Source organism: Thermobia domestica, unplaced genomic scaffold (genome assembly GCF_964235325.1).
Source record: "Thermobia domestica unplaced genomic scaffold, izTheDome1.hap1.1 HAP1_SCAFFOLD_330, whole genome shotgun sequence".
Classification (NCBI taxonomy): Eukaryota; Metazoa; Arthropoda; class Insecta; order Zygentoma; family Lepismatidae; genus Thermobia; species Thermobia domestica.
In genome coordinates this window covers 113,013-139,208 of record NW_027656043.1, presented here as the reverse complement: position 1 = coordinate 139,208, position 26,196 = coordinate 113,013, and the positions used below count along the sequence as shown (strand labels likewise).

At 37.1% G+C, this 26,196-nt stretch overlaps 1 protein-coding gene across 1 annotated transcript in view; it reads right to left on the bottom strand.

Annotated features, from left to right (window-relative positions):
• The window catches only part of LOC145676746 (nose resistant to fluoxetine protein 6-like), a 94,264-nt gene that overhangs the window by 10,806 nt on the left and 57,262 nt on the right, over positions 1–26,196 (bottom strand). The window contains exons 8-10 of the mRNA XM_081747557.1: positions 16,814–16,946; positions 3,058–3,247; positions 46–188 (exon numbers count right to left, since the gene is read on the bottom strand). Of these exons, the coding sequence (XP_081603683.1) occupies positions 46–188; positions 3,058–3,247; positions 16,814–16,946 (466 nt within the window). The remainder of the gene's footprint in view (positions 1–45; positions 189–3,057; positions 3,248–16,813; positions 16,947–26,196) is intronic.

Below are 26,196 nucleotides of genomic sequence, written 5' to 3'. Positions count from 1 at the left end.
TATATGACTATGATGAGGCGATCCTTATGTGTATTTGATACTAACCATTGTTTGTGAGCTCATGTGCAGTGGAACTTGAAGAGTTTGTAATCGTTGTATGAGAATCGGTACGTTAATTAAGTAAAATGAATATGCAAGGCGTCCCAATAATACAAATCCTCGCCATGATAAGAATTCGTTCAGCCGACCTGAAAATATAGAACAAAAATTCTTACAGAGACTATTATTTATGGAAGTTATTAATCTTAGAATAATATGTTAACTAGGGGGAATTAAGCAAATATGTATTTAAAGACTTACTAGTAATTTCCTGCTCAGAGAATAACCATCAGATCGTCAAACATTACGGAATACAGTTTATTAGTTTCAATGGGCCGTATGATTACATTATGAACAGTCATTTTGACGTATGATTAGCGTCATACTAAGGGCCTGACTACTGCAGGAAACATGTTAGTCGAGTTCTTTAGTATGGGACTAATAACGCGTCAGAACGACTCTGCATAACACCCCATATCTCTTACTACACAGTAATACCTGTCATGCGATAAAAGTGTTTACAATGCAGAAGAAAGTGTTACGAATAATGCCATCAGTTCCGTTTCATACACCAAGTAGATCAGAGTTTCAGAAACTAAAAATATTACCATTGTCATGTATATACATTCTCGAAACATCATCATTCATAATGATTAAAAGAAACTTCCAACTTAATTCGGACCTACACCAATACAACACTAGAATAACCATCATAAGATTTCCGTTTAACAAAAACTCAAAATTCGTTAAACTCCTTGGTTAGACTACATAGGAATAAAACTATATAATAAATTGCCAGATTGTTTCAAACAAATGCCAAACTTGCGGTTTAAAAGACACCTCAAGTTGCTGTTACATGAACATCTTTTGTATAGTTTAAAGGAATCCTTCAGTTTGATGTTTCTGTATAAAAGCAATATTAAGATTTACTTGACCGTCGAAATATAGAAAACAAGGTAGTACAATTAATATTTTTTTAAATACACATATTTTTTGAATGTATAATATTTATACTATTAGTTGTAATAATGTATCTCTTGACGAAGCCATGAATGCGGAGTTCTTAAGGCAGAAAATGAAATAAATAAATAAATTGGTAGGAGCAAACCAGTCAAGTTGATCTGGAATCTAACTCTGGCCAGCATTCTGGCAATCTACCAACAGCTACCAGCAACGTGGGGTCTATTCTGTAACGGTTTGTATCAACGGAACGCAAATTCTGCACTTTAATAGACATACCATTTGCGATAATAGGCATAATACTTATAATTGGTTTCTGCATGTTTTCCATTGCTTTATTCCCCCAATTTTTGCCAAGGCTGATAGGGAATAAGGCCCATATGGCCACCTTTGTATTTGTTGCTTCCAGTGTAAATCTGTAACAAAATAGTTCCTAGAACCGTCCCGCTTAGTTTAACGTTAAATTATCAAGAACGTAAATCATGCTGTCATTGAGCCATCAACTTAGCATAACAAATAACTGAGTTCGACTCGTCAGAATCCAGCTGTCTTTTTCTTTTCTTTCTTTTTTTCTTCTTCACCACCATCGGTGTAATTAAAAAGCATCAGCTTACGCCAAGTATGCTATAAATGCGATTAATTTGAAAAGTTTGTATTGTTTTTGTAACTGATCGTGCAAATGGCGGAAGCCGCCATTTGCATTTTTTTGTTGTTGTTGTTGGGCGACTTACTAGTCGTTTTCCTGTAACATATAGTATTAAGTGTATTTTAAGAATAAATTGTTCGTTAGTTAAATTATTCGTTAGTTAAGATAAGGTATATAAAGAAACAATCAAAGTCGAGTAATAACTGTAATGTCATAGTCGGGTAAAATGATGTCAAAATCGGGAAGGAGTTCCAGCGGGAAGAAGAGGGCCAGTTACCCAGATGATCGGGGTGAAAATGTTGAATAAAGTTAAAAATAAATTATATGAGTACGTGTAGATTAATTGTAATTGTGTGTAAATGTTTTCATGATCTAATGTAATGAGTGTAAATGGTGTATGATGAAAATTTTTCACTTTAAACACTTCCTCTTCAGCAGCTCACTATCCGAGATGTTTACCCAGCGTTCATTTTGTAACCACTATTACATTTTACTCAATGTTATGAAATCTTGAAACGTGCATTATCATCGTTGTCGCTGATAATTTCAGCAACTTGCGTTGTTGTCTTTGTCATGGTTATGAATGGTAATTAATGGTTTAGGAAATTTCAGGCACAAAATATTGTCCAATAAATAAGAAATAACGTGTTCTATGCATACAATCACAAATTCTATTCAATTAACTTCGTTTATATGTGCGTTAGCTGGGAAAACACAACCATGTTTGAAAGGTGAGAATGAAACGAAACGAACAGAAAGGGATTTATTTACATCTGGTGGGGTATCTGGTATACTCCAGCAATAATATGAAAAACAATGGCAGAGTTCGTGAAATTTTATTCATTCGGTCTCGATGAATATAATATCAAATGAAATTAAAATGGCAAAGCGGCTGAAACAACGTATAATAATTAGACTTCTAACAGCAAGAGAAATGTTTCTAGTGAAATTCATCGCCATTTCGATCATTTGAGGTGGATTTTTCTCATTGTTCATCCTCAATTGTCCCTTCTGCGTTTTCCCGATGCACCGACTCTTGCTGGCCACCATGCTTCAGAGCTATTTTAATCAGAAAATGTAAAAGATAAGGAACAAATCTGGGCGATATAGTGATCAATATTTTATAAGGTGTGTTAGAAACATTTTATTGAATCAAATTCATCGTATTGTATACTAAAATGTATTTTGTGAAGAGTATTACTTATAACTTCATCCATCTTGACTCTGGAACTATTTCTTAAAATATATATATATATATATATATATATATATATATATATATAACGGTTTCAATAACTGAAAATAACGTAACACTTTCAATAATATAACGTTGTCTTCATTGAGACGTGAATTACTTTAATTTAAGTATATACTTTGGTTAGAAAAGTTTTAATTATTTAAGTATTACTTACCGCCATATCCTGATACACAAGCAAAGATCATCCACGCTATAGCGAGAGACCAAAGTATTCTGTGTAAGGCTGTGTATAAACTTACGAATACGAGATTAAATTTGTGGTCTGATCGGTTGTAGATACATACATAGGCAGTGATACAGAAGCAAATGCTGAATGCTAGAATCCATCCTAAAGCAACCAAAGCCTGGAACCAAAATAGTAATTAAAGAAACATTATATTATCCATGTTAGTAATTTGATAATCCTATATATATTTGCTAAATTGAAATTTTCTTATCGACAAGGAAAAATGTAAAGATGAAACGCACTGTGAATAATTTTAGTGAAGACTAATTTTCTGACCTTTCCATGAATTTTGTATACAGGGTAACCACTGAAGAAAAATTGAATTTTTGTAAATGTAAAACTATTCTATTCATGCTATCAGAAAAGAACTTTTATACTGCTTTATAAAGTAAATCTTTAAGTTTAGTTTTGATAATACGTTAGAGTTGATAACTTGTACAATACCAGTGCCAAGGAATTCGAAAAACGCCTATGAAACCTAATATCTGTGAAGTTGTTCATTGTTTTCAATTTAGGATTTTTTTGATTCCTAAAAAAATCTAAGGATAAAAGCGAGTTTAGCATTTGTTGAGTCATATCTACATATACATAAATTTTCCAAAACCCTTGTGATGTTCATGCCATTTATACCTTGTCGTACACAAATACTTCATTAAATAAAAGAAACTAAACATGACGTGAGATTGAAATTCCTCACAAGTAGACCTCACCACTTCGCCGTTGCGTTAGCAAAAGGAAACAACTACTGTCCTAGAGTAGGGTTGAATATAAGATATTGGCAAAAATTTTAGCTGCTAATGAGCACTAAAAATATGGGAAAACGAAATAGAAACACGAATGTGGGAAAGCCATCTACAATATAATTTGATAGTTGCAAGACCGATATTTTTTCGAAATAGATGGAGTAACAATAGTTATGACTTCAACTATGTAAATCGAGTTAGGAGGGATGTCTTTATGGCATTCCAAATCATGGCCGCCATCTTGAAAATCCGCCATATTGGATCGACGTCAACTTTTTCAAATGGAAAGAGGGCCATGTGAGGTATCAAACAACAATGATTTTTTCCACTCAATCTCATACACTAATTAGTTTTTCCATATCTAGAACGGTTTACAACTTACAGTTCTTTGAATGTTGAAAAATTCGTTGTTTGTAGCAGATAACAGATAACTATAGTGACAATGAATATAGCTCCAGAGATAGCATTCTTACTGGACAAAATTACGGCAATGCAAGAAATGCAAGTCCTCAGCATTCATAAAATGGTCAACATAGAATTTTGAAGAGTACCATGAGCACCTAATAAAAAATGAAGCATCACAAATATCACAAAAGTTAATGCTGGGAATATTGAAAGCGTGCTTCTTCGGCACTTCGAACCATTCGATCGGCTCATCAATATATAATGACTTACAAAATGCCTAGTGAATCATTCCTGTGAAATGAGGAGACTGAAATTGATTGTACACAAGGGAATGCAGAGTGACAATAGTATCTCTGTCATGCAGTTTTGAATGGGAATGTTCGTCCTTTATTGCATAATCACATATAGTACGCCAATGTTTTGTATTGTCTAAAAAAATGCATTTAAAGGTTGAAATATGCCAGTGGTACCTTTTGGAATTTGTCACACTTCCACTGATTTCCGAGGTGGAGCTATTGTTCTTCGCATCTCTTCATTATTAAATAATTCTCAGGTATCCAGCATAAGTGAATTCCTGCTCCCTGTATTCGACCAATAGCAATTCACATACCATTCCGTTTCCACACTAGCTTCTTGATTGTTTATCTTATGATGTGCCACCTCTAGAATATCCAGAGTGTATTCCATTTCGAATACCAATTCTTCATCCGCTAGGAATCTAATTATGTCATCTGCGATTACTCTTTCCTGCTCTGATATATTTGTTGCATTGTGCTTGAACCGTAATGTCTGGAACTGCTGCAGGAAGTACACAGCAATGTTTGTCTTATTTAACGCCATGGTGTGTCGTTTTTTAGTCTATTATTGTTGCCTGCACACACTCTCCCTAACACACACACACGCACGCACCCCTCAGAATTACAGGCTTAATGCAATAAACGAAATAACTATTTCTCAAACACTTCCAAGTTCACGGGTAGAACTCACAGTGAGAATAATATATTTCCTGCACTTGTCTCCTTACAAAGAGTTTGTCGCTGTAGAATGGTACACGATGCACGTAAGCTTCTACCTTATACCGTAGCAGCTATGACCAGGAATGCCATTGGCAACCAATATTGCAGTAGTAATGGCCTGACTTGGCCTAACTTTGGACTTTGACCCCGACCTTTATGACGTCATAGGTCAAAGGTCAATGACCTTGGCCCGGGTTCAATGACCTAGGGGTACCATGGCCCACCCCCTCTAAATTTTGGCAGGGGTACCATGGCCCACCCCCTAAATTTTGGCAGGGGTACATAGGACCACCCCCCTAAATTTTGGAAATTGCCAAATCTAAAAATTTGGTGTTGTAGCCCAGGACCATAGTATGTACCTCTATTAGTATTGGGGGTCTATGTCGTTCCCTTTCATGGGTAAAAAATTGCCAAAAATTCAAATTTCGGGGGTTTTTGACCTAATTTATCCCCTTTGATGAGGTGTTATTACCTTATATAGTTATATAGGCGTATACAGGGGTCTATTACCTTTCATAAGACAGGGGTATATTTGTGCACCCCTTGAAAAATTTGGGAGGGGTACCTTAGCCCACCCCTTAAATTTTGGAAATTGACCAATTTAAACATTGGGTATTATAGTACAGGACCCTGATATGTATTATGATAAATTTGGGTGGTCCACCTTGTTCCCTTTTAGGGGTACAAAATTGCCAAAATATAAACGTAAGCAATACGTTATACCACGTGTTTGGTTTTTGACCTAATTTATCTCCTTGGATGAGGTCCTATTACCTTATATAGTTATATGATCATGTATAGGGGTCTATTACCTATCATAAGACATAGGTACATTTGTGCACCCCTTTAAATTTTTGGGAGGGGTACCTTGGCCCACCCCTTAAATTTAAGAAATTGACCGAATTAAACATTTGGTATTATAGTATAGGACACTAATATAGATCACTATAAATTTGGATGGTTCACATCGTTCCCTTTTAGGGGTACAAAATTGCCAAATTTTAGTACAACCACGTGTTTGGATTTTGGCCCAATTTATCCCCCTTTGATGAGGTCCTATTATCTTATATAGTTATATGGTCATGTATAGGGGTCCATTATCTATCATAAGACATAGGTACATTGGTGCACCCGGGAAGGGCACCTTGGCCCACCCCCTAAATTTTGGAAATTGCCCAATTTAAACATTTGGTATTATAATATAGGACCTCAATATGTATCATGATAAATTTGGATGGTCCACTTCGTTCCCTTTTAGGGGTACAAAAATTGCCAAAATATAAACGTAACAAATACGTTGTACTACGTGTTTGGTTTTTTGGTCCATTTTATTCCCTTGGATGAGATCCTATTACCTTATGTGATTACAGGGGTCCATTTCCTATCATAAGACATGGGTATATTGATGCACCCTTCTTAAAATTTGGCAAGGGGGTCCACTGAAATTGTCCAATTTAAGCATAATACAGGACTTCAATATGTTTCGGTGGTCCTATTGCCAAATTTTTTTAGTACAACCACGTGTTTGGTTATTGACTCAATGTATCCTATTTGATAAGGTATGGACGGGTATCCCCTTTCAATTTGGTATAACCCCTCGGGTGTAGTACGGTCACGTGATCGATGATTTGGTTTTGATGCGCGACGAGGTCTCTGGTCAATGTTCTCTAGGAATTAGGTGGAAACTTTGAAAGGGAAGATTCATGGCATCTAATTTTTTTTGCAACTTTCAAACTAAAAAAAATCAAACCAAAGTTTTTCAAAAACAAAAATTGAAACGAAAACTTTTAAACGAAAATCTTGAAACTAAAAAATTTTCAAAACAAAAATTTGAAACGAAAAATTTTCAAAAATTTTCAAACAAAAAAATTTCAAACAAAGTTTTCAAACAAAAATTTTGAAACGAAAAATTTTCAACCAAAAATTTTGAAACGAATTTTTTTTCAAACTAAAGAATTTTGAAAAAAAAAGTTTGAAGGAATATTTTTTTTGAAACGAAAAAATTTTCAAACTAAAAATTTGAAACAAAAATTTTGAAACAAAAAATTTTCAACCAAAAATTTTGAAACGAAAATTTTTTTTTCAAACTAAAGAATTTTGAAAACAAAAAAGTTTGAAGCAATATTTTTTTGAAACGAAAAAATTTTCAAACTAAAAATTTGAAACAAAAATTTTGAAACAAAAAATTTTCAAACAAAATTTTTGAAACGAAAATTTCAAAACAAATTTCAAACGAAAAATTTTTCAATTAGAATTTAAATCAAACAATGATCCACTTTCACGGTTAACCGTTAAACTGTATCCGGTTTTTAACTATTCGATTAACAAATAAACGGTTTTCAACTATTCAATTAACAAATAAACGGTTTTCAACTATTCAATAAACAGATGAACGGATTTTTCCTTTTCACACCAATGAGTGTAAGAATTGTTGTACTCGCTTTAAATACGCATCATTTTTGAAACAAGGTGTTAGTGTTCATCATGGATACACAGTGGAAACATCCATTTACCTGTATTCTCGCAGGGCCTATTGGGTGTGGAAAAACGTATTTTGTGAAGCGATTACTGTCACATCTCCCAACAATGATCAATGCAAAATTTCGTAAGATATACTGGTATTATGCTGAATGGTATTATGTATACTGGTATTATGTATGCAACAATGCCGGTTCCAGTAGAATTTCACGAAGGACTTCCACGAATGAAAGATTTTCAGCCTCAAGATGGACCACATTTGATTATTATTGATGACCATATGCGAGAAGTGAATAGTGATACTGTTGATATGTTCACAAAACGATCACATCATCGAAATATGAGTGTGATTTTTATAACACAAAATATATTTCATCAAAGTAAAGCAAATAGAAATATGAGTTTAAATTGTTCGTATTTGGTGTTGTTTAAAAACCCACGTGACAAGTCACAAATCAAGCATATGAGTTATCAAATCATGCCTGAGCATCCACTGTTTCTACAAGAAAGTTATGCAGACGCAACAAGAAATCCACATGGCTATTTACTGATGGATCTTAAACAAGATACACCCGATGAAATGCGATTTCGTACAAATATTTTTCCCGACGATTTGCATCATTATGTTTACGTACCAACAAAACATGTTTAAATTATTGTGCATGTGAAAAGAATGACTTAGTCTGTCACGATGTCTCCTACAGTGAAACACGCTGATCTGCTACGTGCTCTGCACAAAGCTAAACCAAGATTGCGTAAAGCTATTATTGCCAATGCAGACGCTTCATTAATTCATAGTATTTGTGAATGTTGTTATAATGTCTTAAAAGGCAATGTTCCACTGACAAGTGCGCAGAAGTCAAGATTAAAGCGTTACAAGAACACGCTCCGCTATCTCGTAGACAATGCAAAATCATTGGATAAAAAGAAGAAACATTTAGCCGTACAACAAGGAGGATTCTTACCTGCATTACTTGCACCCATTGTAGGAAGTGTGTTATCCAGTATTTTGTTTAAACAATAAACATCATGGAACATAGCAAGAAGATGGTTTTAGTGCCACCAGAAATGCTTCAACGAATGCATGCATCATCATCCCGTGTGAGTGAAAATCGAGAATCTAATCTCGATCGTGAAATGCAATCTATATTGAATACATCGTATTCAAGTGATGAAGAAAAATGGAATCAGTACAATAGAATATTACAGAAATATCTTTATGTGATACGTAAACAAGAAGAACCAATACCACTTACAATTACATCAATGAAACCTGATGGTGACGTCCCGAATGTTGACGAGAGCACGAAACAAGAAATTTTAGCCGCAATACCACAAATGTATCGTAAGAAAGCCGAACTACTATTCCGTCGTTTAAAACAAGATGACGCAATTACGTGGGATCATAAAGGAACAGTGTACATCAACGACAATAAACTACATGGATCCAATATTGTAGATTTAATGTGCGATGTGACTCGACCGAGGAAACATTCTAATCCTCAAGGCTGGGAATTGTTTTGCAACTACCTTGCATCGTCAAACATACCTCAAGAATTGATTGGTAATCCACGGAGATTAAACTATATTGTCAAGCATAATAGTACAACAGCATCTGAAGGATCTGCACCACCAAAACCGGCACCTGAATTATTTTCTTCCGGAGAAGAAGAAGAAGAAGATGATGATGATGATGTTTTAGAAGTCCGACCAAAAAGAAAACGTATCATTCCACAATGGTCAACGTACAAACCATGAACAAAAAGTTGAAATCCATTTATTACAATCCAGCACACCCTGCATCATTTTCTACTGCAAAGAAATTATGGCAAGCCACAGGAAAATCTATACCTCTAGCCAAAATAAAACATTGGTTAAACAAACAACCTACCTACACGTTACATCGTCCTGTACGTCGTCGTTTCCGTAGAGATTTTTATCTTGTTAACAATATCGATGATCAATGGGAATGTGATTTAAATGATTTACAATCACTTCAAAACTATAATGACAATTACCGCTATATTCTTACAGTGATTGATGTGTTTAGTCGGTACGGATGGGTTGTACCACTAAAATCAAAAAGTGCCGAGGATATAGTGAATGCATTTGAAATGATTTTCCAGGACAGGAAACCAATTGTGCTACGTAGTGATCAAGGAACTGAATTTACCAACAAGACAGTACAAAAGTTTCTCAGGAAACACAACGTGCAACATGTTACAACAAAGGATCCAGATATTAAAGCCAGCATCGCAGAAAGATTTAATCAGACATTGAAACATCGTATGTGGAAATACTTTACCAAATATCAAACATACAATTACATCAAAGTATTGCCTTTACTTGTAAAAGCATACAATGAAAGTCGGCATTCCAGTATTAAAATGGCACCTGCAAACGTTTCTCAGGACAATTTACTGGAGGTGTGGCATAACTTATACGACAAAAAGCTACAACGTTCAAAACAAGATACGGATTTATCTGTTGGTGATACTGTTCGTATAAGTAAAACAAAACGTATCTTTGACAAGGGTTACCTCGAGAACTGGACTTGGGAAATATTCAGAGTAAAAGCCATTGTACCAAGAAACCCACCAGTGTATCGACTAGAGGATTTAAATCATCAACTCATCGATGGTGTTTTCTACAGAAAAGAATTACAACCAGTACCGCTCCCTTCGACGTTCCTCATCGATAAAATATTACGTACAAGAACAAAAGGTCGCAGAAAGGAGTATCTCGTCCAGTGGAAAGGATATCCTTCCTCATTCAATTCGTGGATCACAGCAACTTCATTGAAGAAGAAGAATGGAACCTGATCAAGATTTTTACGTTACACTTCCCAGTAATAGTTCCATGGATTATTTTCCAGAAAATACATTGACTTATATATTACGAAATTACAACGACGTGTAGAGTTTCGCCAGAAATGGGATGTGGCAATTGTAGAGATTCATTATCCACATTCTTTGCTGAACATTAACAGTAAAAACAATAAAATATATTACAAATCATCAAGTAGTAATGATCAAGAACCGTGGAAGGTTGTAACGATCCCTGTACGCTATTATAACAATATACGGGATCTTATTCATGCAATTAATATACATCATAAAGAAACCAATTTATTTATATCTCATGACGCAACTAATAATATATGCCTCATAAGACATCCCAAAAAGGAAATCCATACTTCTGTACAAATCTCACCAAGTGTTAGTTTAATGCTTGGATTTGAACCGAAAAAGTGACTTAAAAGATATGGAAAAGGGACAATATACACCGGATGTACGATTAGGCTTACCATCACAAATGTACGTCTATTGTGACATTATTGAATCTGTCATTGTTGGAGATACAATGGTACCCTTGCTACGAATTGTCAACATAGATCCTGTGAATCATACTTTTGGAAGTCATGCAGTACAAATCTTTAATCCTGCACATTATGTTCCGGTGGAAAAAATGAATTTTGAGTAAATACAAATCGATATAAGGGATAGCACAGGTCATCGTATGCCATTCACCTTTGGAACGGTGTGTACAAAACTACATTTCCGTCGTCGTCGTCATGACTGATCCGTATTTGCAATACTACCAAAAACAAGCGTTATCCGGTATCGGCAACGTCTATGTGGGAAGTCTCTATCAAGCAGGACATGGCATTGGAAGTTTCCTTGGTGGCTTATTTCGTTCAGTGTTACCACTTGTGAAGCAAGGAGCTAAAACTGTGGGAAAAGAATTATTAAAATCAGGTGCCAATATGTTTAATGATGTTGTGATCTCGAATCAACCGCTGGAAGAATCGTTTCATCAACGTATGCAAGAGGCAAAATCAAATTTACAAGAAAAAGCTAAAAATAAGTTGAAAACTATGCTGGGAAGTGGATATCATAAACGAAAATGGGATGACTGCTCTCAGTTTGAGGTTGACCTTCCAACGATCAACAACATCATCAATCCTACAAAGAGACGTAAATTATCACATAAGAAGAAGAAGAGATCATTGGCATCGTCACCAGATATTTTTGATTAATTCAACGATGGCTTTCTTACATCATCAATCCTATGAATGTGTAAAAAGTGAATTGGACATTTTTTCAACATTAACCACGCAAACCAGTGTTCTGGACAATCGTATTATTGGCTACAAACCAATTAGTTCAATAGTTGAAAATTCACCAATAGAATTTGTAGTGAGTGGTAGCAGTGATGAATACATTGATTTGCCACAAACCTTATTATACATCCAAGCACAAATTGTGAAACCAGATGATTCATCCTTCATCAATACGGATAAAGCAATTGCAACTGTCAATGATTTTCTAAATGCTATGATTAGTGAAGTACAAATCTACTTGAACAATAAACTGATTTCATTTCCGTCACATAATCATCCATATCGTTCGTACCTGGAAAAACTACTCAATTATAGTGATGGAGCTAAAAATACACATTTACAAACAGCAATGTGGTTTCAAGATACGGCTGGTCATATGAACGCAACCACAAGTGAGAACGAAGGATTTCAACAACGCTATGAACTGACAAAACAAAGTATGAAATTCGATATGATTGGACATCTTCATTGTGACATTTTTAATCAAGATAAATTTTTAATTCATGGAGTGGAATTACGTGTGAAACTTATTCCTGCAAAGCCAAACTTTTGTCTCATGGCCGGTGAACGTGGTGTCAATGCAAAAATCAATATTCTAGATGCATCGTTGCAGGTGAAAAAAGTCAGCATCAGCCCTAGTGTCAAATTGGCACACATTAAAATTTTACAATCTACACCGGCAAAGTATCCTCTGACAAGGGTTCAAATGAAATCATTTACCATCCCGAAGGATATACAATCCAAAACTATTGATAACCTGTTTATGGGAACATTGCCAAATCGTATTATTGTAGGATTTACATCGAATGAAGCACCCAGTGGAACTATTACCACCAATCCATTTGAATTTCAACATCTAAACATTAATTTCTTTACATTGTATGTGGATGGAAAAGCTGTACCTTCAAAACCATTGCAACAAAACTTTGAAGAAAATCTCTACATTTCATCGTACCACACATTGTTCTCAGGCTCTGGCATACATTTTACCAATACTGGAAATACAATTTCAAGAGCCGACTACAAGAATGGATATACACTGTTTGTATTTGACCTAACTCCCGATTCTTCTGCTGGAGATTGTCACTATTGGAATTTACAACGACATGGCGCCATCCGATTGGAAGTTCATTTCCAAGAGAAATTAGCAGCACCTGTAAACTGTATTGTATATGGGGAGTTTTCCTCACTCCTAGAGATCGACCACCAGCGCAACATTATCCTGGACTTTTAAATTACAAGGTACGTATACATTATGTATCATTTCCATTCACGATGTTGAATACATTACAATTAGCTAGTGCTTTAAACGGTAGTCCATTATTCAGAAATCATTTTACCGGGGTATTTGCAAGCGATGAGTTGCCCACACGGTTTTCTCTTCCTCTGGCAATCATTGTAAATACAGATCCATCCACAAAACTAGGAAGCCATTGGATTGCAATTTATATTGATCATCGCGGTGTTGGAGAATATTTTGACAGCTATGGCCTTCCTCCTTATGTACCACAACATGTTGCATTCTTAAAACTTCATTGTATGTACTATAAATATAATAATAGCCAAAGGCAAAGTCTTGGTTCATCCGTATGTGGCTATTATGCTTATTTTTATTTGTGCTGTAAAGCCCAAGGAAAATCTCTGCGTGAAATTCAATATTTGTTCACAACAGTACCCACGGTTAATGATCGTAGACTGCTGCAATATACCTTCCAGGTAATTTTATCTTATTTATCATTGAAAGTGTATTTGTTTTATCATCATCTATTTCTATACTAATCATCTTTTTCCTCGTTCTTTTTACAGAATTCACAATACGAAGTTTTGCAAACGGGTGCTATGCTGCAAAACATGGAAACAAATCATCACAATCAAGAAGAGGAGGCGGTCTAATGAAGAAACCCAGCTCAATATACAAACATTGTCAATAAGAAAGAAAAAGAAGAAACCAGAAAAATGAATAAAATACAATTTATACTTATTTATGTGTTTTTATTGTCCATTCCACATACAACGTTATCAGATTCTCCTAAAGAACTGTGCGATATAAGACGAGAACCCTGGGCAAAGTTTCCACCTAATTCCTAGAGAACATTGACCAGGGACCTCGTCGCGCATCAAAACCAAAATCATTGATCACGTGACTGTACTACACCCGAAGGGTCCTACCAAATTGAAAGGGGATACCCGTCCATACCTTATCAAATAGGATAAATTGAGTCAGTAACCGAACACGTGGTTGTACTTAAAATTTTGACAATAGGACCACCGAAACATATTGAGGTCCTGTACTATGCTTAAATTGGACAATTTCAGTGGACCCCCCATTGCCAAAATTTAAAAAGGATGCAACAATATACCCACGTCTTATGGTAGGAAATAGACCCCTGTAATCATAGAATCTCATCAAAGGGGATAAAATGGACCAAAAACCAAACACGTGGTACAACGTCTATATTTTGGAAATTTTGTACCCCTAAAAGGGAACAATGTGGACCATCCAATTTTATCATGATACATATTGAGGTCCTGTACTATAATACCAAATGTTTAAATTGAGCATTTTCCAAAATTTAAGGGGTGGGCCAAGGTACCCCTCCCGGAGTGTGCCAATGTACCCATGTCTTATGATAGATAATGGACTCCTATACATGACCATATAACCATATAAGGTAATAGGACCTCATCAAAGGGGGATAAAATGTACCAAATACCAAACACGTGGTTGTACTAAAATTTTGGCAACTTTGTACCCCTAAAAGGGAACGCGGTGGACCACCCAAATTTATCATGATACATGTTAAGGTCCAGTACTATAATACCCAATGTTGAAATTGGGCAATTTCCAAAATTTAAGGGGTGGGCCAAGGTACCCCTCCCAAATTTTTAAAGGGGTGCACAAATTACCCATATCTTATGAAAGGGAATGGACCCCTATACATGACCATATAACTATATAGGATAATAACACGTCATCAAAGGGGATAAAATCGACCAAAAACCAAACACGTGGTATAACGTAATGCTTACGTTTATATTTTTGGCAGTTTTGTACCCCTAGAAGGGAATGAGGTGGACCACCCAAATTTATGATAATACATATTAGGGTCCTGTACTATAATACCCAATGTTGAAATTGGACAATTTCCAAAATTTAAGGGGTGGGCCAAGGTACCCCTCCCAAATTTTTCAAGGGGTGCACAAATATACCCATGTCTTGTGAAAGGTAATGGACCCCTGTATACGCCTATATAACTATATAAGGTAATAACATCTCATCAAAGGGGATAAATTAGGTCAAAAAACCCCCGAAATTTGAAATTTTGGCAATTTTTTACCCATGAAAGGGAACGACATAGACACCCAATCTAATAGAGGTACATACTATGGTCCTAGGCTACCACACCAAATTTTTAGATTTGGCAATTTCCAAAATTTAAGGGGGTGGTCCTATGTACCAGTGCCAAAATTTAGGGGGTGGGCCATGGTACCCCTGCCGAAATTTAGAGGGGGTGGTCCTAGGTACCCCTAGGTCATTGAACCCGGGCCAAGGTCATTGACCTTTGACCTATGACGTCATAAAGGTCGGGGTCAAAGTCCAAAGTTAGGCCAAGTCAGGCCATTACTACTATTGCTATTCTCTTCATCGTGCTGCCCCAACTGCTTATAGTTTCAGTTTGAGTCTACAAACGCACACACGAAGTGGCGAGATCAGAACCACTTTATGAATGCTGAGGACTTTCATTTCTTGCATTGCCGTAATTTTGTTCTGTAAGAATGCTGTCTCTGGAGCTATGTTCATTGTCACTATAGTTATCTGTTATCTGCTACAAACAACGAATTTTTCAACATTCAAAGAACTGTAAGTTGTAAACCGTTCTAGATATGGAAAAACTAATTAGTGTATGAGATTGAGTGGAAAAAATCATTGTTGTTTGATACCTCACATGGCCCTCTTTCCATTTGAAAAAGTTGACGTCGATCCAATATGGCGGATTTCAAGATGGCGGCCATGATCTGGAATGCCATAAAAACATCCCTCCTAACTCGATTTACATAGTTGAAGTCATAACTATTGTTCCTCCATCTACTTCGAAAAAATATCGGTCTTGCAACTATCAAATTATATTGTACTTGACTTTCCCACACTCATGTTTCTATTTCGTTTTTCCCATATTTCTAGTGCTCATTAGCAGCTAAAATTTTTGCCAATATCTTATATTCAACCCTACTCTAGGACAGTAGTTGTTTCCTTTTGCTAACGCAACGGCGAAGTGGTGAGGTCTACTTGTCAGTTATTGTCTGTTTTGGCAAAGATTATAAAGTTACCGGGTTTAGGAAAGCCCTTTGCAAAGCCAATCAAGTGTTTGCCAACGCAGTCAGTTTCAGTTTCAGTTTCAGTTATCTCCCTTTCGGAAGATTTATAAAGGAAGTCCCAGCCGTAGAGCCTTGTGGACTATTTCACTAAATTTGTTTTAAATCAAATTTGTTTGAAGTAAGCATATGTATTAAAATGGCACGAGCCAAAATGGCAGAAATTGCCTGTTTGAAATATAGTTTTTCACACTGTTATTGTAACAATAAAGGATAAGCGGTGCATGAGTATATTAAAATTGAAATACAGTGTTATAAGATTGTCACAAATAGAATAATTGTCCAAAGTAATGAATTATAAATAATAAAAATTGAATAAACATTGAGAGCAAAGCTCATCAATTCTTATTGTTTGCAGCACCATCTCTTATTCTCCAACGCAGTCATGTGTTAAGGTAATTTTCTGCAGTCAGCTGCAGTAGTACCAGTTATCTCATTAAATTTTCACAGTATATCATATAATGTCGGTTTTGTATATTGAATATACAGGTTTAATGGTCCTGTATGCATCTCGAAAATGACTTTATTTTTGTGTCAATACGTACCTTTGATAATTGTAAAGGTTTCTGTTTATTTCGATAGAGGTAGTAGCCCAGCATAATTCCAATTAAATAAGAAGCCACTCTTGTGTGTGTTGGACAGTAAATGCAATTCTTGAAACGCTGCTTTGTTTCCTCACTGAAATAATAATAATATATTTTATGTGAGAGATACTAAACAAAATACACGATGATATTTGTTCGTGTTCGATACAATTGAATCTTCTTCACGTAAGTTTTATATCATATTGTGGAATATACATTGTGGTGCAGAGAAACCCTAAATTTTGTAGTAACGTAATTTGCACGAACAAACACAGGAAAACATGTTTTATTGACGAAAGTGCATGTATACAGTATCCCATTTGTGTTTTCATTACGAAATGTCACAAACTATCTCTTCTTAAAGATCACATCGGAAAGATGTGCTCCCTTTCGGCGTTCACATTAGCCTCTTATGGAAACTCTGGAATACTCGGTGTAGCATGTCTCGGGAAATGGCAGTGATTTTCTTTTCAATCTTCTGTTTCAGTTCATGAATAGTTGCAGGATGTGTGCGGTACATTTTGCCTTTAAGATGTCACCACAGGAAGAAATCGCACATACTAAGAGCAGGGGATCTCGCAGGCCATGGAATATCACACTATCACACTGTTTGTAAAACACTCTCAGAGCTACAGCACACTCTCTCTCCAATCATGCATGCTTACTAAATGGCAACGCGTTCACACGAGGCTGGCGAGGCTTTCTCGTCAGCCTCGCGTTCACAGCACTTACGCATCGGTTTCGAATAATGCCGACACTGCAATGTTGCCAACAATAACGTTCAAAATTTCCCGTTTCCCTGCGCCTCCCTATATTAGGGAGTCACACGTCCCTGCTGACTCCTCGTTGGGATGAACATGTTAAAATACTGCTTAGAATGAAAAATTAGCACTTCGATAGAAATGTTTGTGTTGTTTAGAATTCACGCTACACTTTGATCAATTTAGTGCTAACTGAATAAGAACATGACTTATAATTCCGCAACATTATTAGTTTTTAACGGAAGAAAGAAATTGTCCGAAAATCAGTCAGTACCAATCAATAGGCCTTACTGAGCTGAACAAAATGGTATACATTAGTGTAAATCCTCATGTGTAACTTTCGGGGGGGGGGGGGGATTAGAGAAATCTATTTGTGAATTTAAAAAAAGATATGCTACAGGAGAATTATGCCACTTATTGAGATGAAACTGGTACTGAATTATAACGATAATTAACGATTATAATTCAGTACCAGTTTCATCTCAATAAGTGGCATAGTTCTCCTGCAGCATATTTTTTTTTTATTATTTTCATCCATCTTGACTCTGGAATTACTACAAGTTTACTAGTGCGCACCTTTAATTTCTTGTTTCATATGTACAAAGGCTGTGAAGACTGCACATTTTAGACATACTAGCTAAACTCTTATAATATTAAAAGGAACCTCATGAATAAATGCTTACGTAAACACGAAAATGTATGTCATCTGTATCAATTACCAACAAGTACCTGCGTGCTGCCATCTGTAGAGCATAATTTAGACTTATAAAGAATTGTAAGTGAAGGTAAGAGTAGGACCTTCAAGTCTAAGCATTGAAAAGTCTCAATAAACTATTATTTCACTGGATAGACAGGGAGAAGAGGAAGGCAGTACCCAGGGAATATTACCTGCTTGTAATTAGCCCCCCCTCATCTTAAATTTAAAATTATTTTTATGTCAATCGTTTGATCAGGTATGATTTACAATTTTTAACGTTTGATCAGCTTTACTAACATAAATATAAGCGATATTTAGTAGAGGGCTAACTACACGCTAGCCCCCCATCACGCCAGATTCGAACTTTTTCGATGTCAATCGTCTGATCAGGTTTGATCAACAATTTTCAACGTTTCAGCAACTTTACTTACAGAGATATAAGGGTTAGAAAATGGGGGCCAGCCCCCCGCTTACACCTCCGTTTCGATGTTTTCTTATATCAGTTGTTTGATCTATGTTTATTCAGGTTTGAACAACAACTGCCAACGTTTGATTAACTTTATTGCAGAGATTTGTGACACTGCTAGAAATAAATAATAGGGCCTAATTAAGTGTATTTTAGTTCTTTCCAAACAATGAAACAAGAATGTATAATAAAACCGAAAGATTTATATAAATACTTATTGGCTGAAATGCTGGACTTGGCATGGGAAGAATAATATTTATGCAAAATCTTTAAAAATAAAGAAATGCATGACATATATAATCGAATTAATTTTTTTTTACATTGCTAGCTAAGGCTAGCTACCTCTGAGAGGGTTACGCCCTCTTTTAGGGAAGCGATTTGAAAGGATTGTTGGTTGTTAGGTCGGTGGTTGGTCTAAGTGCTTTATTTATTTATTGCATAGTAGTAATGGTCATAAGGAACTTTGCGTTCCTTAACATTAGGTGGTGAGATAAACATAAATACATATATTCAACATAAAACATACATACATAGCTGTTAGGAATGTAGATGAACAATGATCTACAAAATATTAAATGAGGAACACTAAACAATATACAATAAACACGATCAGGAGAATAGAAGATAAGTGAGAGGAATGTAGTAGTACAGTTACATAATTGATGAGGATGAAGTATGAGATGAGGTGCAATCACAGGACAATACATAGGAAAATGTTAGCGGACGAATGCAGTTATCTTCTTGCCTAGGGGGACTCTAGGCTATAATGAGAGACATGATGAACCCAGGTTAGTATGAGAATATTACTGTGCATGAAATGATGGAAAAATGAGAGGTAAATGAGCATGAGTGACGTAATCGTTCAGAAGCAAGAGTGAGGGATCATCAGGAGGAAGAGTGTAATGGTATAAGGTAAACAAGAGAGATAATGGAGTGTGAAGATAACGGGTTGGTGTAGGATTTAGTGCTAAATAGTGCATTGTATCGAAAAGTAGTGGATGTTGGATTTGAAATCGGCGGCGTATGTATGAGAGTCGGAGGGATTCAAGATGGTACTGTAGGGCGGGAAAAGTAATGCGCTGATATAATTCTCGTGTGGGGCTAGGTAATTTGATGCGATAAGCAATTCGGAAGGCATGGCGTTCGAGAATGAGAAGTTTGTGGTAGAATTTTTCTGATGCGGCAATCCAAGCTGTGAAACCATAGGTGAGAGTAGAGCGAAGAAAAACTTTGTAGGTGTTCAAGACTGTGTGTGATTTGAGACCCCAGGTCGTTCCTGCGAGACGTTTAAGCAGGTTGAGACGATTGTAAGCTTTACTTGAAATTGTTTTAAGGTGTTGCATCCAGGTGAGGTGTGTGTCAAACGTGATGCCTAAGTATGTGACTGCTTTTGTAGCTTGCAGAGGAACCTGGTCTACGTGGAGAGATAGGCAAGATCGATTTCTGCGGACTTTGGTTGTTTTCTTTGGTGGAATGAAAATGATAGCCTGCGTTTTTGTAGCATTGATGGTGAGTTTCCAGTGGCGGCACCAAAGGCAGAAGTCAGAGATGGCGGTTTGTAAGATCTTATTTATATGCTGGATGGATGTTCCTAGAGCGAGAAAAGCAGTATCATCTGCATACTGGAAAGAATAAATGTTGTCGGGAAGGCGTGGCATGTCAGCAACAAACAGAATGTATAACAAAGGTGAAAGGGCAGAACCCTGTGGAACTCCTGACAGTAAGAAGATGGGATGAGATAAATGTTCGTTAATGGCAACATAGGTGATACGACCTGAGAGGAAGTTAAAGATAAGTCGTATGTATGCTGGAGGAAGTTGGAGTCTAATCAGTTTATAAATAAGACCGAGATGCCACACTTTATCGAAAGCTTTCTCGAGATCAAATAAGACTAAACAGGATGGTTTCACTCTATTATAATGCGTAGTGATAAGGCTTGTGAGACGTAAGAGTTGATCGTTTATGGAGAAACAAGGACGGATGCCTGCTTGACTGAGAGGAATGATATTTCTGGTGTTGAGGTAAGTATGAAGCCGTTTAACGAGAATGCGTTCGAGAATTTTGCTAAATGTGCTTGTGAGCTGTATTGGCCTGTAAGAAGAGATCTCATGGGGAGGCTTATGTGGTTTTGGAAACATAAGAGTTTTAGATGTTTTCCATGGTAGAGGAAAGTAACCTGTACGCAGTACGAAGGTGAAGAGATTGGCGATAAGAACAAGTAATGTAGGTGGACACTCTCTGATCTGGCGATAGGTAATATTATCAAAGCCAGGCGCTGTGTTTCGTTTACGTTTGACAGTATCTGTTACCTCTTCAACAGTGATAGGTGAAGTAATAGCCTGGTTTACACTGAGTTCATGCATGGTGTTTGGTTGCAAGAATGGAGAGGTGTCAGCACTGTCTGCAACATGGGGTGTAGTTTCAGGTGGCGGTGGGGTGAAGATGTTCTGCAGATGGTCTGCGAAAGCATTTGCCTTCTCCCTATCTGTTTGAGCAGCAGAATTGCCGATCAGAATTGGATACGGTGTTTTTGTGTACTTGCCGCACAAAGCGTTAAACTTTTTCCAGAATTTGGTAGGATGACTGGTTGTGGACAGGGTATTGCAGGTTTTAACCCAACTACGAAGTTTATATGCCTGGATGTAGTTGCGCACAGTTCTTTGCAATTGTTGATGATGGAGTAGGGCGTCAGGATTTCTGGTGCGAATGTAATCTCGATAGAGTTGACGAGAGCGTGAGATCATAGTCAGATAATGTGGGGGCAGTCGAGGTTGATATGGGATATTTTTGCTAGTGGGAATGAAGAGAGTGCTAGCTTCCTGTATGGTTTGAGTAAGTGTATCAACCGTGGTGTATAGATCGTCTTCTGTAGTGGGGGATGACAGGTGCTCAGTGCATTGAGTGAGGTAAGAGCGATAGCTGATCCAGTTTGCTTTATCAAATCGAAAACAGGTACGGGAAGGCATTTGCGAGCGAGATGATGCAGTAGAATGGAAGTTTATGGTGAGTTTAACAGGAGCGTGATCACTACCTAGTGTATCGAGTACTGCAATGTTGCTATGAGTTAGGAGATTGCTGGATGTTATAATGATGTCAGGTGTGGTATTTGACTCTGGGCGAGTAGGTTTGGGCAACTGATGAATGATTCCAGTGGTGTGTGTGGTGATAAAAGCTGCAAAATTGGTACGATCTAGATCTGAGCGACTATGCATATTTAAATCTGCCATGATGATGTAATGGCGATAGGTGTTTGAAATGTGCTGTATAAATTGTAGCGGAAGGGGATGCCTAGGCCGGATGTAGACAGTTGCAACAGTAATGATAATAGATTTGAAATACACAGTGGTAATGATGTATTCAGGTAACGGTGTAAGAGCACAGTAGAACTGGCGATAAGGCAAATGAGATGAAAACCCAACCGCTACACCCCCATTAGCTCGCTGTGCAGGCAGGAGATTATCAGCGCGTAGAATTGTATATCCCGGTAGGTGACATGGAGTTGATTTGGTTAGAAATGTTTCATTGAGGAGAAAAACTGAGATATGTTCCTCTAGTAACAGAGTTTCAAACAGTAATTTGTTCTTTGAAAAGGATCTGATGTTCAAATATAGAAAGTTAAGTGCCATGATGAAATGAAATTTAACTGGTTGGAGTTGTTGGAGATGCATGAAAATGTACTGAAGTCCCAGAATATGTTGCGGTGAAGTGAATGTGAAATGTTGCCTTGGCTGCAAGTGTGATTTGCTGTAAAATGTGTGGACGGATGAAAGGATGGATATTCTGTAGCGCAAGGGTTAGAAAGGTGAGCAGTTGATTTACGGTAACTGGAGTATCTACTGTAGGCGTGGTGGGGGGAGTAATGGACGTTACACGTAATGGGACAACCAATTCAGGATGTTGCGGCGTTGGTTCCGGTTTCGCTTTACATTTGTAACTATATGTAGGGTGGTTGTCTGGACATGTAGCGCATTTCGCCGGCTGATGCAAATTAGTACATAGGCGTGTAGAATGTGGTCCTGCACAGTAGCCACATTTGAAATCATTCTTACATTCAGCTGTACTATGGGTGTTATATGCCTGACAACGTTCGCAACGTACTGGTAATGGTGCCATTGAACGTGATGGTTCGACTCTGTTTCCGATTGTATATGTAAGCTCCATGAGCAAGCAGGTCGTCTATTGTCTCCTGATGGGGGGTAAGAATGCGAACCATGAAAGTTGGCCCACGGTCATTGCGGATTCTAAGAACTTTGGAAATGGTGAAACCATCCAGTTTGAGTTCATCATGAACTTCCTCGTCCGTGTAAGACGGGTCGACTCCGCGGATGACAACTGAAAGTTGGGACGGCCTCCGAGGTGGAGGGGGCTGCTTTCGAGTCGAAGTGTTAAGATGAGTGATTTCGGCTTGTGCCCCGAAGGTATCGATAGGAACTTTGTTCCGGATCGTGTTGTAGAGATCGGGATCAGATGTTTTAAGGATGTAGCCGTTTCTGGTGTGCACGATTTCCTTGATGGAAGCACGTGGAAGGTATTTCCTGAGCTGAAGAGCAACAAATTTCTCATTTGAGAACTTGGGATCATAATTACGAAGAAGGATGGAAAATGTTGTTGGAACAGCTGGAAGAGTAGAAGCTGCTGGTGCGTTTCCTGTATCCATGGTGTCATTATCAGAGTATTCCGTGTGATGCTTTTTCTTTGGAGGTGAGTCTTAGACTCGGGCGGCATAGCTACTCTTGGTTTGACGTGACCTGGATCGAACTGAAGCGGAAGATGCAACAGATGTGCCGGAAGTTTGAGAGTCTCTCCGTTGGCGAGAGCTTGAAGTGCTTTGTTGTGATTTTGACGGTCCCTTCCGTGGCCCCACCTTCGTGGGACAAACGGATGGTCCATCAACAACAGAAGGTAAATTTTGATGTCGACCGTTTGTTCGTTTGCCAGGTTTCGTGAAAGAGTCCGCCATAGTGAGATCTATCCAGTGAGCTAAGGCCCAGAAAACAAAGACAATACGATAGTGTGGATATGATGAGATGAGATGTGATGTAATGTAATGTAATGATCTGATAGCAAGGTTGGACTACCCGTTTGGATAGTAGTCCAGGTAAGACAGTTCTCCTATTAATGCAGTGACACTGTACACCCTTGGCTGAGATAAGTCTGATGAACAGTGTCCTGAAAAAACGCGGAGAAAAGCCCAGGAATAGGAGTAGGAAGGATTGTTTCAAAAATCGTCACCGTTCTAAGTAGGTGGCGCTTCAGAGGCAAACCTCTGGAAAAGTATGTCGAATTAAATACATAAACACTATATTAAACGTTTAATAAAGGTCCGTCAACTTGGAGTGCGGAATCGGCAAATCACATATGAAACATGTTCATAATTTTGATCATATTTTGTACACTTTTGTACATCTTTTTTTTTTTTTAATGTACATCCCTGTGTTTCCAGAAATTTGCGATCAAAATTCCGCATTCCAAGTTGACCATTGAGTGCAGAATCACCAGATCCGAGATTTAGGTAGCTAAAAATGATATGCGAATTCGTACAATTTTGTACACCTTTAAAATAATTTTGTACACATCTGTGTTTCGAGAAAATTACCGTCTAAGTTTCGAACTCAACGATCAAGTTGGAGTACGGAATTTTCATATCGAAGACTTAAGTAGACAAAAATAATCTACGAATTTTGTACACTTTTAATAATCTAATCTACACTTTTGTATACCTTTTTTAAAAAATTGTACACCCTTGTATTTCGAAAAAAAATGGCAAAGTTACGGTTTCTGCCATAAGGAAACCATAAACTTGGAGTGCTGATTGTCAATATTAGACATATACTACGCGAATATGATTGTACATGTCCCATAGAATTTTGCTCACCTCCCGTAGAATTTTGTACAGCATTCAAATAATTTTGTTCACCCCTGTGTTTCCAGAAAATTAGCTTTAAAATTTCGAACTCAACCATCAACTTGGAGCGCGGAATCTTCATGACGATAATCTACGAATTTTGTACACTTTTGTACACCTTAAAAAAAATTGCACACCCTTGTATTTCGAGAAAATTAGAATTAAACTTACGGATTCTGCCATAAGAAAACCGCCAAGCTGGAGTGCCGATTAGCAATATCAGACATATACTTAGCGGATATGATTGCACATGTCCCGTCGAATTTTTTATACCATTCAAATAATTTTGTACACCCTTGTGCTTCGAGAATATTAGCTCCAACATTTCAAACTCAATCATCAACTTGGAGGGCAGGCTCATCATATCGAAGACTTAAGTAGATAAAAATAATCTACGAATTTTGTACAATTTTGTACTCCTTTAAAAAAAAGTTTGTACATCCCTGTATTTCGAGAAAATTGCCTTTAAACTTACGGATTCTACTATAAGCAAACCATCAAGTTGGAGTTCCGATTAGCAATATCAGACATATAATTAGTGGATATGATTGAACATGTCCCGTACAATGTTGTACACCTCCCGTAGAATTTTGTACACCATTCAAAATAATTTCGTACCACCTTGTGTTTCGAGAAAATTAGCTCCAAAATTTCGAGCTCAACCTTACAACTTGGAGTGCGAAATCTTAATATCGATGACTTAAGTAGACAAAAGTAATGTATGAATTTTGTACACTTTTGCACAACTTTTTTTTTTTTTTTAAATTGTACCCTCCCTGTATTTCGAGAATATTGGCCTTAAACTTACGCAATCTACCATGAACAAACCATCAACTTACGTGTCTGATGTTGGCCCCTTACCTCTCCCAAATTACACCAAACGTCGCCCATCGGAATTACATCGTTAGTGTACATTAGTGCACTAAGAACTAACGTTACTGCTATCAGAGTTTACGAGCTATTGAAGACTTTTGGTGGAGGTTCTTTCTTCATATGAAGTTTGCTCGCCACCCGTCTTTATGCAGATTTTCACCAAAGTTATCATATCATTAGTGCATTATTAGTGCACTAAAACGCACTAAGCATTAAGGTTAGTATTACCCTATTGTGAAACTTATTCATCATTTTTGGTGGTAGGTCCAACTTCAGAAATATCAAATTGACGTACATAGGCTACATGGGGCTAACGGCAATCGTAAGTGCATCGTTAGTTCTGTTAAACGCACTGAGCACTAACGTTAGCGTTACTATATTTTGGGATTTATTCAAGATTTTTGGTGGGGGGACAATTTCAGCAATATCAAATTCCATACAAACTGTTATTTTTTCTAATGATGCACTAACGAATGGCGCAATTTTTTTTCGTTAGTGCTTGAAGTGTGGGGAAGTTCACCCTGAACCCAATGATATTTTACTTGTAGCACCTACACTAATGGAGCACTAACGTTAGGGGTTGTTGCACTAAGGACAAGTAACGATGCACCAATGATTTTGTGATAGTGTTCCAGATTCAAT